The sequence below is a fragment of the Eschrichtius robustus genome, chromosome 5 (genome assembly GCF_028021215.1).
Source record: "Eschrichtius robustus isolate mEscRob2 chromosome 5, mEscRob2.pri, whole genome shotgun sequence".
NCBI classification, from domain to species: Eukaryota; Metazoa; Chordata; class Mammalia; order Artiodactyla; family Eschrichtiidae; genus Eschrichtius; species Eschrichtius robustus.
The window spans coordinates 20,024,352-20,038,852 of NC_090828.1; the positions used below are offsets into that span (position 1 = coordinate 20,024,352).

A 14,501-nucleotide genomic window follows, 5' to 3' on the forward strand; every position below is an offset into this window, starting at 1 on the left:
CCATCCCAGGGCTCTGGCCGTGTTATCGCTGTGACCCTTTCTCCATCACAGCCCGGCACACTGGAGAAGTTGGAAGTAGTGCTGGGAGGTGGCAGAAGGACACCGTGGGCAGTGGCCCATCCACGTTTCTTTCTCTTCATCCCAGGGGACATGACTCATGAGCTCGTGAGGCATTTCCTGATAGAGACGAGCCCCAGAGGGGTCAAGCTCAAGGGCTGCCCCAACGAGCCAAACTTCGGTGAGCTGTCCCCGCCTCCATCCCCACGGTCTCAGGCCTGTCCCAGGTTCCCCGCTGCAGCTTCTGCCCGTCACCCTTGTCATAGACGCAGCAGAGAAATGCACGGCGACTCCCTTCCTCTGTGCTGTGGCGCCTTCACTCTGCCAGATTTCTTTCTGTATTTGTCCTACCCCGCGGAGACTTGTTATCGTTATCACTGGAATAACAACTATAGCAACAGCTGCCTTTATCCACTACCTACTATGTGAAAGCCACCTTAGGTACCTTATGTCACTTCTGGTCTCCCGACCATCCTGTGTGGTAGGTGCCATCGTCCCATTTTACACATGAGGGAACTGAGATTTATCCAGGGACACACAGCTAATAAGTTACTGAGTGGGGATTTGATCCCATCATCCTCTGATACTTCTGCTGCACTCTCCTGAGTGGAGCCCTGGCAGCTGGAGGGATTTAGGAGAGATGCTGAGAGTAACTTTCGATAAAGAAAAGTTGTGGGGTAACCGTCTGACGGCTAGAGTGAGCCTTTAGAATCTTCTCCCTTGGATCTTGCTGTCAAAGAGGGAGTGAATTTTCAGCTTTGTGGGTGGGATGAGGGAGAGGTAATAAAGAAGCTAAAGATTATGGACAGTGGGGTGGGGTGGGTATGCTTCCTCAGTGCCCCTGACGTGCTCCCAGTAACGCTGCCTCTGCCGGCTGTCTCCCTCCCTGCAGGATCTCTGTCTGCCCTGGTCTACCAGCACTCCATCATCCCACTGGCTCTGCCCTGTAAGCTGGTCATTCCAAACCGAGGTAGGAACCTGAGACTCCTCGCCCTCCAAACGCACCCTTGTGCTGGCCTCCTTCACGTCTCTGCCCAGCCAGCTGCTCCAGAACATGCGCCAGGCTTGGAGGAAACGGCTCGTGTTGCCAATCTCGGGAAACTCAAAACCACTCTCCTCTTTATTTTTTCTAATAAGAAAGAAGGGAAAGTTCATTAAAAATCTTAATTCCAGAAACACACATAATTGACTTGCCAGATTGTTCCAGAGAAAATTCTCTGGAGGCTTTAAGAATTCATACTTGAATCCTCAGAATTACGACTCATCCCAGGGGAGGAAATAGAAGCAGGAGACAGCCATGGGGAGGACCGTGTCCGGAGGGTGAGATGGGCATCAGTGGGCAGGGCCAAGGGAGCGGGGAGGGGAAGGCAGAGGTAGGTCATGGGGCATCCAGGTGTGGGAGGGCGGTCTGAATGGAGAGGAGAGAGCACACTCGAGGGACCTCTTAGGGATCCACATGGCGTGGGAAGGAGACAGGAAGCCCAAGATGTCCCTGGAGTTTCTAGTCTGCATGGCTGAGAGGGTGTTCCCTCGCCGAGGGGACATCGAGCTAATGGGAGGAGCAAGCCCTCTTTTGATTGTGGGAAGTACAGACGGAACTCAAGAGCTTTGGGACGTATAGGGCGAGAATTTGAATGAGACACTGGGGCTGGCAAAAGAGATTTTAGTTTCTCTTAGAGAGGTGTCCCAGCCTCGGAGGAAGGTGGATGGACACCCCAAACCTTTCAACAGCACAGGCTTCCGTTATGCAGCCCCAGATACACAGGGCTCCCGCGAGGGGAGGGGAATATGCCTGGCCCTGAACTTGAGGTCTAGGAACCGATAACTGGGGTGCCTTCTCCCCATGCTCTCAGTCCAATAATAGGATATTCGGAATTGTGTCCGGGACTTGCTTTCAGTCTCTCTTGGAGGTCCTGGGGTTATGTCCATACTTAAAACCTCCAATATTATTTGGCCATATCTATGTATCCAATTCGATTCATTGAATTATTAATGATAATTGACCACTATTATCAACTTAAAAGTTCAAATACTATTTAAATAGCCCTATTAACCACATGATTTAGACACTAATTAAATTATATTTCTAAGGAATTTAGCAAAGTAATTTAATAATTATAAAACTGCTCTTTATTTGCATTGTATAAACCAGCGGTTCTCACAGTATGGGCCCCAGACCAGCAGCATCAGCACCCCTGGGAACTTGTTAAAAATGTAGATATTCTCAAGCCCCACCTAATCAGAAGCTTTAGGGTGGTGCCCAGAAATATGTGTTTTAACAAGCCTGCACACCATAGTCTGAGAAATGCTGGTATAAACAGTACTCAGTTCTTATTAATATTGAAATTGTAGTTGTGCTGCATTGTGGTTTAATGAATTAGGGCATTTACTGATCTACACATAAGACACATCAATGCAAAACAACCTTATCAGTTGCCTCTTGAAGGCTTGCTTTATGTCAGCCGCTGAACTAACACTGTACACGGAACACCTCAAGAACCCAGGGCAGTGGGGACTCTCATCATCACCTCCGCTTTATAGATACTTGGCAAGTGACTGGATGAGCATCTGACCCCTGCCCTGTTGGACTCCACAGCTCCCAACCATGTGCTGAATACTTAGAGCAAACCCTGGACATTCAAACTGGACACACGTGCTGACTGCCAGGGCTTGTTATGAGAAGCGGTATCCGTTGCACAAAGTATTTGCAGAGCTAGCCTGAGGCCCAGCCAACCTTGTGCTTCTTTCCAGCTCTGGAGTTTTAATTACCAGCTGAATTAAATTTTTGTCTCAGACCCCACAGATGAATCAAAAGACAGCTCGGGCCCTGCCAACTCAACCAGTGACCTGCTGAAGCAAGGGGCAGGTGAGTGGCCACCCCAGACGGGATCCCTGCCCAGGCCTTTCCTCCCCCCTGGCCCTGTACCCTCCGGCAGGTGCAGGCTGGATATCTCTCCCAGACCCAGATGTCTCTGGGCTGACCACATTTGTGTGTGCAGATGCCTTGGCCCAAGGCTGGCCTTAAATTTATCTGCTATCTTCTCCCTGAAGAGAGGACCTGGGGATGGTTCCTACCCACTTCGGCCCCCATGACACCTCCTTGGGTGGGTTTCTTCCAGCCTGCAACGTGCTCTTCATCAACTCTGTGGACATGGAGTCACTCACTGGGCCACAGGCCATCTCCAAAGCCACTTCTGAGACACTGGCTACTGACCCCACGCCGGCTGCCACCATCGTCCACTTCAAAGTTTCTGCCCAGGGAATTACACTGACTGACAACCAGAGAAAGTAAGATTCTTTCTTTTTTTTTTTTAAAGATGGTGTTTTTTTGTTTGTTTGTTTTTGTTTTTTATTAATTTATTTTTGGCTGCTTTGGGTCTTTATTGCTGAGTGCGGGCTTTTCTTTTTAGTTGCGGCGAGCGGGGGCTACTCTTCGTTGCGGTGCGCAGGCTTCTCGTTGTGGTGGCTTCTCTTGTTGCAGAGCACGGGCTCTAGGTGCGCAGGCTTCAGTAGTTGTGGCACGCAGGCTTCAGTAGTTGTGGCTCGCGGGCTCCGTAGTTGTGGCTCGCGGGCTCTAGAGGGCAGGCTCGGTAGTTGTGGTGCACGGGCTTAGTTGCTCCACGGCATGTGGGATCTTCCCGGACCAGGGATTGAACCCGTTTCCCCTGCATTGGCAGGCGGATTCTTAACCACTGCACCACCAGGGAAGCCCAGTAAGATTCTTCTAATTGCTTCTGTGTTGGGCTCCCCCCAACCCTGTGACCCATCCATCCATCCACTTTCTCACCCACTCACCAACTGATCCATCCATTCCTGCATCCATTCATCCCCCATTTATCTTCGCCCACCCATTTATCCCTTCACTAATTTGTCTCCCTCTATCCATCCATCCATCCATCCATCCATCCATCCATCCATCCATCCTTCCTTCCTTCCACAAATATGCCTGTATTTGTTATACAGCTGTAAATGCAACTGACAAAAGTCCCTGCTTTCTAGAGCAGAGGCCCTTCCTCTCATGCTCTCTCCCCAGCCCCCTTTTCTTCCTCCTCCAGAGTTCCCCCGTTTCTCACTCCTCAATGCCAGTTTCTTCCTTCTTTTCCTAGCCTCTAGCATTTGGGGCATGTTTCTATGAGACATCTCTCTGTCCCTGTGCATGGCTTTATGTCCCCAAAGGGAGCAGCCCAGGCCATCATGCTCAGAAGGGAAAGGCTGTGTCGACCTGTGACAGCCACAGGTGGTGGCCTGACCTGAAGGAGGAGGGTGGGGAAGAGCAGCCACTTCAACACTCATTCTCTGTTTATCTGATGTGTGTGCCACAGGCTGTTCTTCAGACGACACTACCCCCTCAACACCATCACCTTCTGTGACCTGGATCCACAGGAGAGGAAGTAAGTCTCTTGTAGACCCTTGCCTTCCCAGCCGTCTTTCGAACACTGAAGTCTGTGTGTATGCATGTACGTGTGTGTGTGTGTGTGTGTGTGTGTGTGTGTGTGTGTGTGTGTGTGTGTGCATTCTTGGCTCAATTTGAAGATCTGCCCATGCCTGTGGGACCATAAGTAGCTGTGTTGGCATCTTTTTGAGTTTTTCCCACCACCAATTTGAAGCCCCTCCCAGGGACCCAAACACCTGCTTCTACCCCTCTGACCCTGAAGCTGCTTCTCCTCTCCACGTTGGGGAAAGCTCCTTGGGAGGCAGGCCGCAGTGCTCTCTCCACTGTGAATGCCCTGCTGCATGATCTTTGGAGGCTCCCACCCCCCTGGCACAGGGGCTCTGCCTTCCCCCAGGGGTCCAGGCACACCCGGGGCTGGGCTCTGAGGGAGAAGTGGTGGTTTACGCTGTGCCGTCATTCTCTCCACAGGTGGATGAAGACAGAGGGAGGTTCCCCTGCTAAGTAAGTGTGCTTCTCCCCTACCCGGCTGGCTGGTCTTTGTGCTCCTTGGCTGGGGGAGAGGGGCGTGCGGGAGTGGGTTTAGAATCCAGGAACAGGGGGTAGGCAAAGGGCAGCTCTGGAGAAAAGCTTGCCCAGGCAGCCAGGTCTTTGGCCTTCTCCTGCCTCGAGGCCAAAGGCCCAGCCTCCAGTCTTGTCCCCTTCCCTCTCTGAGGACCAGACCAGCAGGGGTCTGAGGAAAGGATCTGAAAGCTGAGAGTTTTATTGGAGGTGATGGCAGTGGGGCAGGGGTTGTTTAAATGATCTTTTCTGCCGCAATCCTGGCATCCTTGATTCCCATTCCTGCTCTCTTGGCGGACTTCCGTGCATGACGTGGCTGGGCTAGGCCTCCACGTCAGACCGCGGGAGTCCGGTAGGTCTGAATTCCTTCCGAAATTCCACTGATGGCCCTGGGGTCCTTTGGTCAATTTTCCATCTATTTGGCATTTCGTAAGTGCTTCCAGGGAACTAACGCAGCCCTGGGAAAATTCAGACCAACCAGGAGGCTGATTCTGCCCTCCGGTGCCTGATGTTAGCATAGTAGATAAGAGAAGTGTATAAGCAGGCTAAGGTGCTGCAGTGGTTTTCTAACTGTGTTCCAAGGAACGCTAGGTTCCTCAAGTTGTAACTGAGCCGCTATGAGGGGAGGTACGATTTGCAGTTATTTATCAGGATGAATCAGAGTTTTCTCAGTAAAACCAAAACAAAGTATAGGAATAACCTGGGTACTGAAGCTGACATAAGACTGTCACTATGGTCTATAATTCCACCTTTTACTTTGTCGGACTCACCCAAACAGCCCCATTTTTTTCTCACTGATTGACTTTATCATAGGTAAATGTTACGCTGTTGAATTGATCCATTTATCGCCATAAGTACTGCTGTCACCTTTACATATCCAGACTTCATATAAGATTGGCTTTAGAAAAAGAAAACTTTCACTGTTAAAAAGAAATTAAAACCACTGCTGATTTGGGAAGGTTTGGGGAAAGAACCTATATTTAAAAATAGGTCTTATGCGACAGGTAGAAATGGGTGTGGGAGCAGGAGAGAGCTGATTTCATGGGGGTGGGGCTGGGGAGGCCACCAGATTGCAAGCTCCCTGAGGGCATGACTGTATCTGCTGTGTGGGAGGGGCTGCTAGATATTTAGTGAGGAAATGAAAGGATGGAGGCAGGGAGGAGGAGAACGAGGAGGAGGCCCAGTGAGGCCACTGTGGTCCAGACGAGTGGAACTGACCAGGGTCAGCACGATGAAAGCTCCTTCTGGGGGTGTCCATGTAACTGAAAGTGGGGTCTGGCTGCTCCCCGTTCAAAAGCCAATAAAGAGGCCAGGTTGGTGGAAAGGAAAGTTTGCTTTATTTTGGATGCCGGCAACCACGGGGGAGGGTGGATGCCTGTCCAAAGGCCGGCCCCCACCGCACCCCCACTGACAACCAGGGCGCAAGAGCTTTTATAGACGGAGGGAGGGGGCTACATGCAGAAACAGCACGGTCAGCTCTGACCGTCATCTTGAAATTGGTCATCGGTGGTCTGACCAGCGTCATCTTGATTGTTTTAAGTACAATTCATCTTTAGTTCTGGGGTTGGTTTGTTTGCATTTCCTTGAGGCCAGTTCTTGGAATTGTGGCAGCTTATGTCATAGCTACAGTCTGGTCATCATGTAGTTAACTTCTTCCACCTGGTGGGAGTTTCAGTATCTACAAGACAGCTCACAGGATATGTCTCAGAATATTATCTATAGGCCTTGAGAAGGAACTAAAGGTCCTTAACTATGCTTAGTGACTAAACTACTATTATTTAGTCTTGTCGGACTGTTTTCCTTTGTTTCTGCATTTTCTCTGATTAAACTTATTCTCTGGCTAAAGTTTTTCCACAGACAAAAGGCAGGCAGAGGACATGGGGGGCAAGGACCATAGGGTCCTGCTCTGTTTCATCCAGAGGGGCCGTGTGGGATGGAGGAGACCTCTCCTGGCCCAAGGTCACATAAAGAGTTAGCAGCCCAGCTGAAAAGAGGCCCCCGTGTGCAGTCCTCTCGAAGCTTATCTCAGCCTCCCCTGGGGCTCATGGGGTCATTGGGGTCTCCAAGTCCCTGCCGCCAGCCAGGAGACCAGAGCTCTGCGTTTGAAGGGTCTTGTCTTACTCACCACCCGGCCCTGCGAGGGGGAGATGGATCCGGGACAGAAGCAGGCTGGTCCCAGGCCTGGAAATTCCTCATTGAGGAGCAGCATTTGTGCCGAGCTTCCTTCTGACTCGCCCTTGTGGAGGCCCAGGAGAGCTCAGGGCTGGACGAGGGTGAGGCAAGCGAGATGCCTCAGGCCCCCAATTTAAGGAGGTGCTCACTCTTGGGTGCTTGTAAGCGCTCCTCTCTGCCCTTGGGGGCTGAGGTTTCTTGCCGCATCCATTCCTCCAAGCAGAGGAAGGACTTGGGCTACTGTTGAGTTGGCCCTGAGGCCCACAGAGCTGAAATAAACAGGAAGGGAGGGCAGGTGGGCAGTGTTCAGGCCTGAGAGGTGGGCCGGTTCTCCATCCTGGCAGAACCAGGCGGCTGGGGTTGGCTCGCTGTCGCGTGGGCGGCTCGGAGCCACTCCCCCACTCGGCCCTTGTCTCCCTCCACTGCCCCAAGGAGCTCCCCCTGGCCTGGAGAGGGGGCTCCGGGGGGGTGATCCACGGGCCCAGGCTTCCCCACCACTTGGGTAGACTGTTACCCCAGGCCTCTGGCCTGATTGTCCCCAGCCCCTGAAACACATTTGGGTAGAGCAAACCTGTGGGGAGACCTGTGTGTGTGTGTGTGTGTGTGTGTGTGTATGTGATAAACCAGTCCCAACTTTGCTAATTTTAGCTGCTGTGGTCCGTCCAGTCCTGGGAGAGGGGTTTCCATCGGAATCTCCAGCTGTCCTGATTTCCCCATCCAGCTCTAATTAGCAACGTGCTGGCTGGGAGGGGACCTGAGCTCACATTCTGTTCTTCCGCGCTCGTATTTTTAACTCTGTTTTGCACAGAGAGAACTCTCAGTCACTCCAGTCCTGGTGTGGGGAGGGGGGTTTGGGGGGGAACAGGTGTGGGGTCCCCCTCCCCCTCCCATTCTCTGGAGAAGTGTGTGTGTGTGTGTGTGTGTGTGTGTGTGTGTGTGTGGTGGGGGACGGTGGCCCCTCGTCCTTTGGTCTCTGACCCTCTGTGGTGTCTGAGGCGGCCGGGCCCTTTGACAGGCAGCCGGCACTTTGTTTATGTGTTGTGTGTAAGAACATTCGGCTAGGGGTGTGGCAGGGATGGGCTGAGAGAAGCTGGTCTAGGCATGTCCCATTTTATTTTTGGTCTCATCCCCACCTCTTACTGTCCGGTCTTGTCACTCACCTCCAGCACCTCCTCCCCCTGCTCCCCACCCACAGAGGGGAATTTCTGCTGACCCTGAACAAGCGACATGCTGTCTCCAGGCGTTGGTTTTCTTGTTGGTGAAGGAGAGAAAGGATTCTCTCACATGCTCCACCCTCAATGCCCCGTGCTCAGGGAGGTAGGGAAAGATGGGGAAGGGAGCAAAGATGAGCTGGCTTTGCTGGGCGCCTCTCCCAGGCCTGGGGTTCCTCCTGCTCCCTCCTCACACCTGTCACCCATCTCCCGCCCCTGCAGGCTCTTCGGCTTTGTGGCCCGGAAACAGGGTAGCACCACGGACAACGCCTGCCACCTCTTTGCTGAGCTTGACCCCAACCAGCCGGCCTCCGCCATCGTCAACTTTGTCTCCAAGGTCATGCTGAGTGCCGGCCAGAAGAGATGAACTCCCCCCTCCCCTTGCCCGGGGCCAGGGCAGTGGGGATGGGTATGTGGGGAAGGGACCTGTGCATCCTGACCATCCTTGAATCCAGAAGGAGGACTTTGGGCCAATTTTGGAGAAGGAGAGAAGAAAGTGTAATGTGGGGAGAGGGAAGTGAATTGAGCGGGGAGGGGGAGAGAGAGAGAAAGAAGGAAAAAGATGGAGGAGAATAACTCAGATTCCCCCAGGGAGATGGATACTGCAAAACCCCCAGAGCCTCCAAAACTAACCAGGTCCACCTAACTCCCCCTCCACCCTCCGAGAGGATGGAACTCCTCAAGAGAGGCAGAATGAACCTCTCTGGAGATCCACATTTTGGGGGGAAATGGAAAAGCTCTTTCTTCCTAACCCAACTGCTTTGCAAGGAGAAATCCTGTCAAGAGAATCTTTTTCTGTCCACCTCTAGGGTAGATGACCAAACCAAAAAGAGCCACCATGGGACATCCAGTGGCGGAACTTTTGCTTTTGAAAGTATCTCAGACCTGAGGCCCCTAGGTCTCTTTGCTCTGCCTCTGATGTACAGTTTGTGGGTGTCTTTATGGGGTGTATATATGGCCACACCCACATCCTCACACACTGATTTCTGTTTGCCTCTCAGCTTGAACTATAAACAGGTATACTTGTCCGTGTCCCCTGTGTTTGCACACACAAGTGCATACTGTCCAAAGAAAGTTAGAGTTGGGGGTGACAGGACAGCAGGGAGGGGGCATAAGCCCTCTTCCCCAGGAACACCCAGGATTGTGGGTAATGGACGCTCTCTTGGTCCCTGCACCTGCTCTAACAGCCTTGGGTGCCGTCAACCCCTTCTCCTCAACAGAGACCCCCACGGAGTGGGTCTGGCCACGCTGCAACGTTACCCCTGATCTGCCTCCACCAGGAAGCTGGAGCATTGGTTTGAGGAGATGGGGACTTGTGTGTCCGTAGCTCTGGGGAAGAGATCCCTCAGGAAGGGAGGCTTGTTGAGCTGTAGGCACCTTCCCCCGAGGCGTGTGGCCCAGCCTCGGGGTGGGCAGGTGGCTCCCGCCAGCTCCCAGCCCCCGGCCCCTTCTTGGGTTTCGTGCCCCAGACCAGCCTTTCTCAGACTTGCTTATGTGCATGTTGCCTTTTTGGGTGCTGGCGATTGAGCCTTCCTGCTCTGCCCTGCCCTGTTCCGTCCTGCAGGGTCCCCATGTTGGGGCTCATCCTGGGAACCTGCTTCTACAGGCCCTGCTCGGCGAGGCCCAGGAGAGACCCCTGCAGTTCCTGTGCTCCCTCTGCAAGGGATCGGGGGTCTGGCTTTTGCTGGACTGCCCAGGGGAGCTGGTCAGAGTTGTGGGGGATGCTGCCTGCACACCACCTGGCCTGCCTACGATACCAAAGCCTTGCTCTTCCCCCTTCTGCCTTGGTTTCTCCCCAGAGCTCAGCTGCCGTGGAGCAGAGGGCAGAAGGCACACATTTAGGCCAAAGGGCTGAGAGTCCAACTGGGCGATTGGGCACTCCCTGACCACCATCCAAGTGCTCTAAGCCAGATGGAAAATCCACCAGGACTCCATCCTTGAGTAGCTTCTTAAGCCTCTGGGTTCCCTAGAGAGAGGCATTGTACTGATATATAAATATATATAATATATATGTGAGACATACTGACAGATTCTGTAAGCTAATAAAATATAAGAAAAGGTTAAAAAAAAAAGAATAGGTAAATTGACAAGAAGTATTTATTATTTCCCCATATAGCTTTATTGCCTCCCTGGCATAATCCAGTCCCCACCCCTCTCTGGAGCCCCTCACCTATAAGTGAAGCCTGAAAGGTAGGGGCCTTTATCCTTGGAGCAGTCAGGGGTCTCCTTGCCCTGGCCTTGGCCTTCCCTAGACTCTGACTAGGGCTCAGCGGGGAGGGGGTGCACGTGTTCCATCCCCTTCACCCCCCCTTATTTTTGGCAAGCTGGGCCCGGCTGTCAGCTCCCAGAGATGAGGGCTTAGCAGCCCGCCTCGCTGCAGGCCCGAGCGGGTGTGTGAGCCTTCAGGGGACACGGGTGTGTGTGGTGGGCGTGGGTGATGTGTGCGTCTTGTATTTTTTTTCTCTTCCAAGAAGCTGTATCTGTGTGGATGTTCTGTTTCAGGGAGTTGGAAAGGAGAGCGTCTGAAGATGGTGGGGAGTAGCCCCCTGCTTCCCAAAGATTGAAACCTTGTTCTTGGTGACCAAGACTCCCCCAAAGGGCTCTTCCTTCTGAGGCTTTCAAGCCAGACACCGCGATTTCCCCTCTCTCATTCCCTGCCTAACCCCAACTCCCTTCCCAGACAGAAGAGGATATTCCCACCCGCTTCCTTTGTAAATATCTTAATCTCCCACTGGACATCCCGGGAACTCTCTCCTCCTGGTCTGGATGGCCGAGCAGAGCATCAGACCCTTCATGTGAGTCTGGGGTCAGCCTTCACACGTGCTTTCCCACTGCCCACCAGCAGCCCACCTCCCAGGCATGGCCAGCCCACCCCACTCAGGCCTGAGCCATGTGTGACTCTGGGAAGGACTCAGGAGATGCTGGGGAGCTGATCAACTCCCCCGACCCAACATCCTTCTGGAAAGAGTCCGTTTCCGAGAGTGTGGCCTGTCCAGAAGAACGATGGGGAAGGGTACCCCGGTCTCCACCGTGGTCTCACCTTTGGGTCAGACACTGCTTGGGATAACCCTCCCGTGTCTCACAGGTTAGGCCCGTGCACCTTGCACACGTGCGCACATACACACACACACAACCACAGCACTGCAGTATGTTCTTGCCAAAGATTTCCTTTAAAAGAAAGCACTTTTAATAATTATTGTTATTATTGTGTAAATGTTTATCCTTTTTTCTCCCCATCCCTCTCCCCAACCTTTTTTGCTGTTGTTTATTGTTGAATCTGTTTGTCAGCCAGGAGAGTGCCGTCTGGTCTTGAAAGTGGGTTGGGGAGTTGGGGATGGGAAAGGGTCTGGGAGGAGTTGGCAAGAAAGAGCCCGAGGCCGGAGAGGCCTGGTCAGCTTGTGATGCAGGGATGCAGACCCCAGGCAAGCTCAGGCCCCAGCCCCAGGCCCAGGCTGTGTCTTGCTGTGCATCTAGGCCTCTGAGGCAGCTGAGGCCTCGCCGTAGCTGCCCCGTACGGTGTCTGGAGGGAACAGGGGGCAGGGAAGTGACAGCCCTCCAATTCAGCAGGGAGAGAGGCCCAGCAAGGTCCCCGTGGCCCTTCCCAGATGGAGCGAGAGGGGAGGACTGGGCATGGGAATAGTGGAGAGGTGACCCCAGAGGGGAAATGGGGAGGAAGGGAACAGTTTGATGGAGCTCCAGGGCTGAGCGGATGCCCCTGCCCTGCGATCGTGGTGTTCTGGCTCCCTCCTCCAGCCAGGTGTTCCAGGGACAGAGACATTGTGTCCTAGGTTTGGGAAAGGCCCTTTGACCCAGGTCCTCATTGGAGCCTCTCCCGCAGCAGCTGCAAATGCTTGCGGACTGCCAGGATTCCTTCTTCCCTGGCAGGGTTTTGAGGGATCCCTGGGTGCGTCAGAGACAGGCAGGATAGGGGTGGGGGGACCTGGTGGCTGTGTGACCGTAAGAGGGAGCCCGAGGGACACGTGTGATTCTCTGTAAAGGGGCTCCCGGAGGGAGATGGGTCGAACATCCTTCTGCCCACTCGGATGGGCCGAGCAGAGTTTGGGCAGGCCCCTGGTGCCGCCCAGGGGTCTGTGGACGAGTCTGTACGTGGAACAGTGTCTATGGCCCCCTTCCCCGGGATGTTCATTCATCACCCCTGCCTCCTGGGTCTTCTCCCCTGCTTTGGTCTTTTCCAGCTTCAGGATCTGGATCTGGGGGGATCCAGGAGGCCAATGCCCTTTTCAAGGGCTGCCTCCTGCCCCTACATCTCCCCACCCTTGGGATCCTTGGAGAGGCTGGGGGCGGAGTCCCGGGTCTACTTTTCACCCGGGTCGAGGCCCCGGAATCCTTAGACTGGAGTGCCCTGGCCAGTGGTAACACAGAACGTGTGCGCGTGCGTGTGCAAGTGTGGGTGTATGTGTGTGCGTTTTTTGCTTGTCTCTTTAGGGAACTTAGGAGTTGGGTTGGAGGTGGTTGGCAATGGGATGTCAAGTTCACTATCACCCAGCGGCGAAAGGAATCAGGAGGCAAGGCTTGTAGGGCCCCTGATTGGGGGAATCTCAGTGTCAGTGATGGTGGGGATCAACCACACGGGGTGGCGCTCCTCTCTCCTCAGATGCTGAAGTGTTGGAGGACCTCTGTTTATTTCCCACACCTGGACTTTTCCCAGCTGTGAGGTAATTGTAAAGGGATAGCCCACTTTTGTTTCTAATCAGTGTTCAACAGCTTGAGACTCTCCTGCGTGTCCACGTGTGGCTCATGTGTGTGAGAGAGCACATCTGTGCGTGCATGCTGTGTTTCCCCGCCTCTCCCCTCTCTGACATGTCATTCAAAACAAAAGTAAGAAATTCCTCACCTCCATCCCCTCCTGCCTCCCAGACCCTCTGCAGGAAAAACCGAATAACCCAGCATCTCCTGATCCCCTGGCTGTGTATTTATATAGATGGAAATATACTTTCTATTTTGTATCATCGTGCCTATAATCTCTGTCACCTTGTATAAACCCTGATGTATGTTACTTACCCTGGATATGAATGTATTGTACACTGATTCTGTCCCACTCCTGTACAGCTGCTTTGTTTCTTTGCAATCCATTGTATGGCTTTATAAATGATAAAGTGAACGAAAAATCTGTGCTGTTAACTGGCTGTGTTGTTTGGAAAGGGGATCTGTCAGGTCTCCAGTGGGTAAAAAGGGGCCTCACCCAGGCTCCGGATATGTGGTGGGCTTCAGGGATGCCGGTGGGGGACGACTCACCCCAAATCCTCCCAGGGCTTCCCTACCATCCAGGTCTTGGGTCTGATTACAATGAGTTCTTCATCTGGACTGTTTTAGCTAGAAGACAAACTCAAGTCAAAATGGTTTAAGGAAAAAAAAAAAAGGAATTTAGTGGCACACATAACCAAGAAGTCCAAGCACAGCTGGTTCCAGGGGCTCAAATGGCAGAATCAGGAATTTGTCTCCATTACTTGCTTCTGAGTTGGCTTAATTCTCAGGCAAGCTCTATCCCAGTGGTGGTAGCACCGGATGCTCCAGGATACGGCCACTCGAGGCTCCAGGCTTTCATCCTACCAGTAAAAAGAGAGCTCTTTTCTCCCAGTGCTTTCAACGAAAACCTGGGACAAATGCTCCAGAGGCAGTCCCTCTGGGGTAACACTGTTTTGCATTTTTGAAAAGCCTCTTTCATGCCTGGCTTAACAGAAGCCAGCTGGATTCTCCTATCTGCTCCTGCATTCCCTTTGTTGTGATATCACACATATGTACCTCTGGAAAACTCCACCATACACTCGTGGGAAAATGAGAGTGAAAAAGACAAATAACAGCTTAGTATTATTAAGAAATTAGTTTCGATAGTTGTTACTTTACACAACCTCTGAAAGGGTCTCAGGGATCTCTGAGGTCCCAGGCTATACTTTGGGAACTGCTGCTCTGAGGGACAAAGACACGTGAAGCACAGACACCCTGCCTGTGATGGTGGATTAACATGCACTGCACCTCTACCGTGTGCTAGGCTTCATCCTGTCTAATCTTCCCAACGAACCCCTGAGGCAGGTGTTGTTATACCCAAGTGACAGACAAGGAAACTGAGGCTGTGAGAGGTCACATAGCTT

General features: G+C 52.8%; 1 protein-coding gene across 5 annotated transcripts in view; it reads left to right on the top strand.

Moving 5' to 3' along the window:
• Positions 1 to 13,522, top strand: part of TNS1 (tensin 1) — a 229,712-nt gene extending 216,190 nt beyond the window's left edge. For all 5 annotated transcript variants that reach the window (XM_068544489.1, XM_068544485.1, XM_068544487.1 and 2 more), the window contains 7 exons: positions 146 to 238; positions 950 to 1,027; positions 2,852 to 2,923; positions 3,177 to 3,345; positions 4,380 to 4,448; positions 4,919 to 4,951; positions 8,614 to 13,522. In XM_068544489.1, coding sequence (XP_068400590.1) covers positions 146 to 238; positions 950 to 1,027; positions 2,852 to 2,923; positions 3,177 to 3,345; positions 4,380 to 4,448; positions 4,919 to 4,951; positions 8,614 to 8,758 — 659 coding nt within the window. In that variant the 3' untranslated portion in view covers positions 8,759 to 13,522. The remainder of the gene's footprint in view (positions 1 to 145; positions 239 to 949; positions 1,028 to 2,851; positions 2,924 to 3,176; positions 3,346 to 4,379; positions 4,449 to 4,918; positions 4,952 to 8,613) is intronic.
• Positions 13,523 to 14,501: the final 979 nt, after the last annotated feature.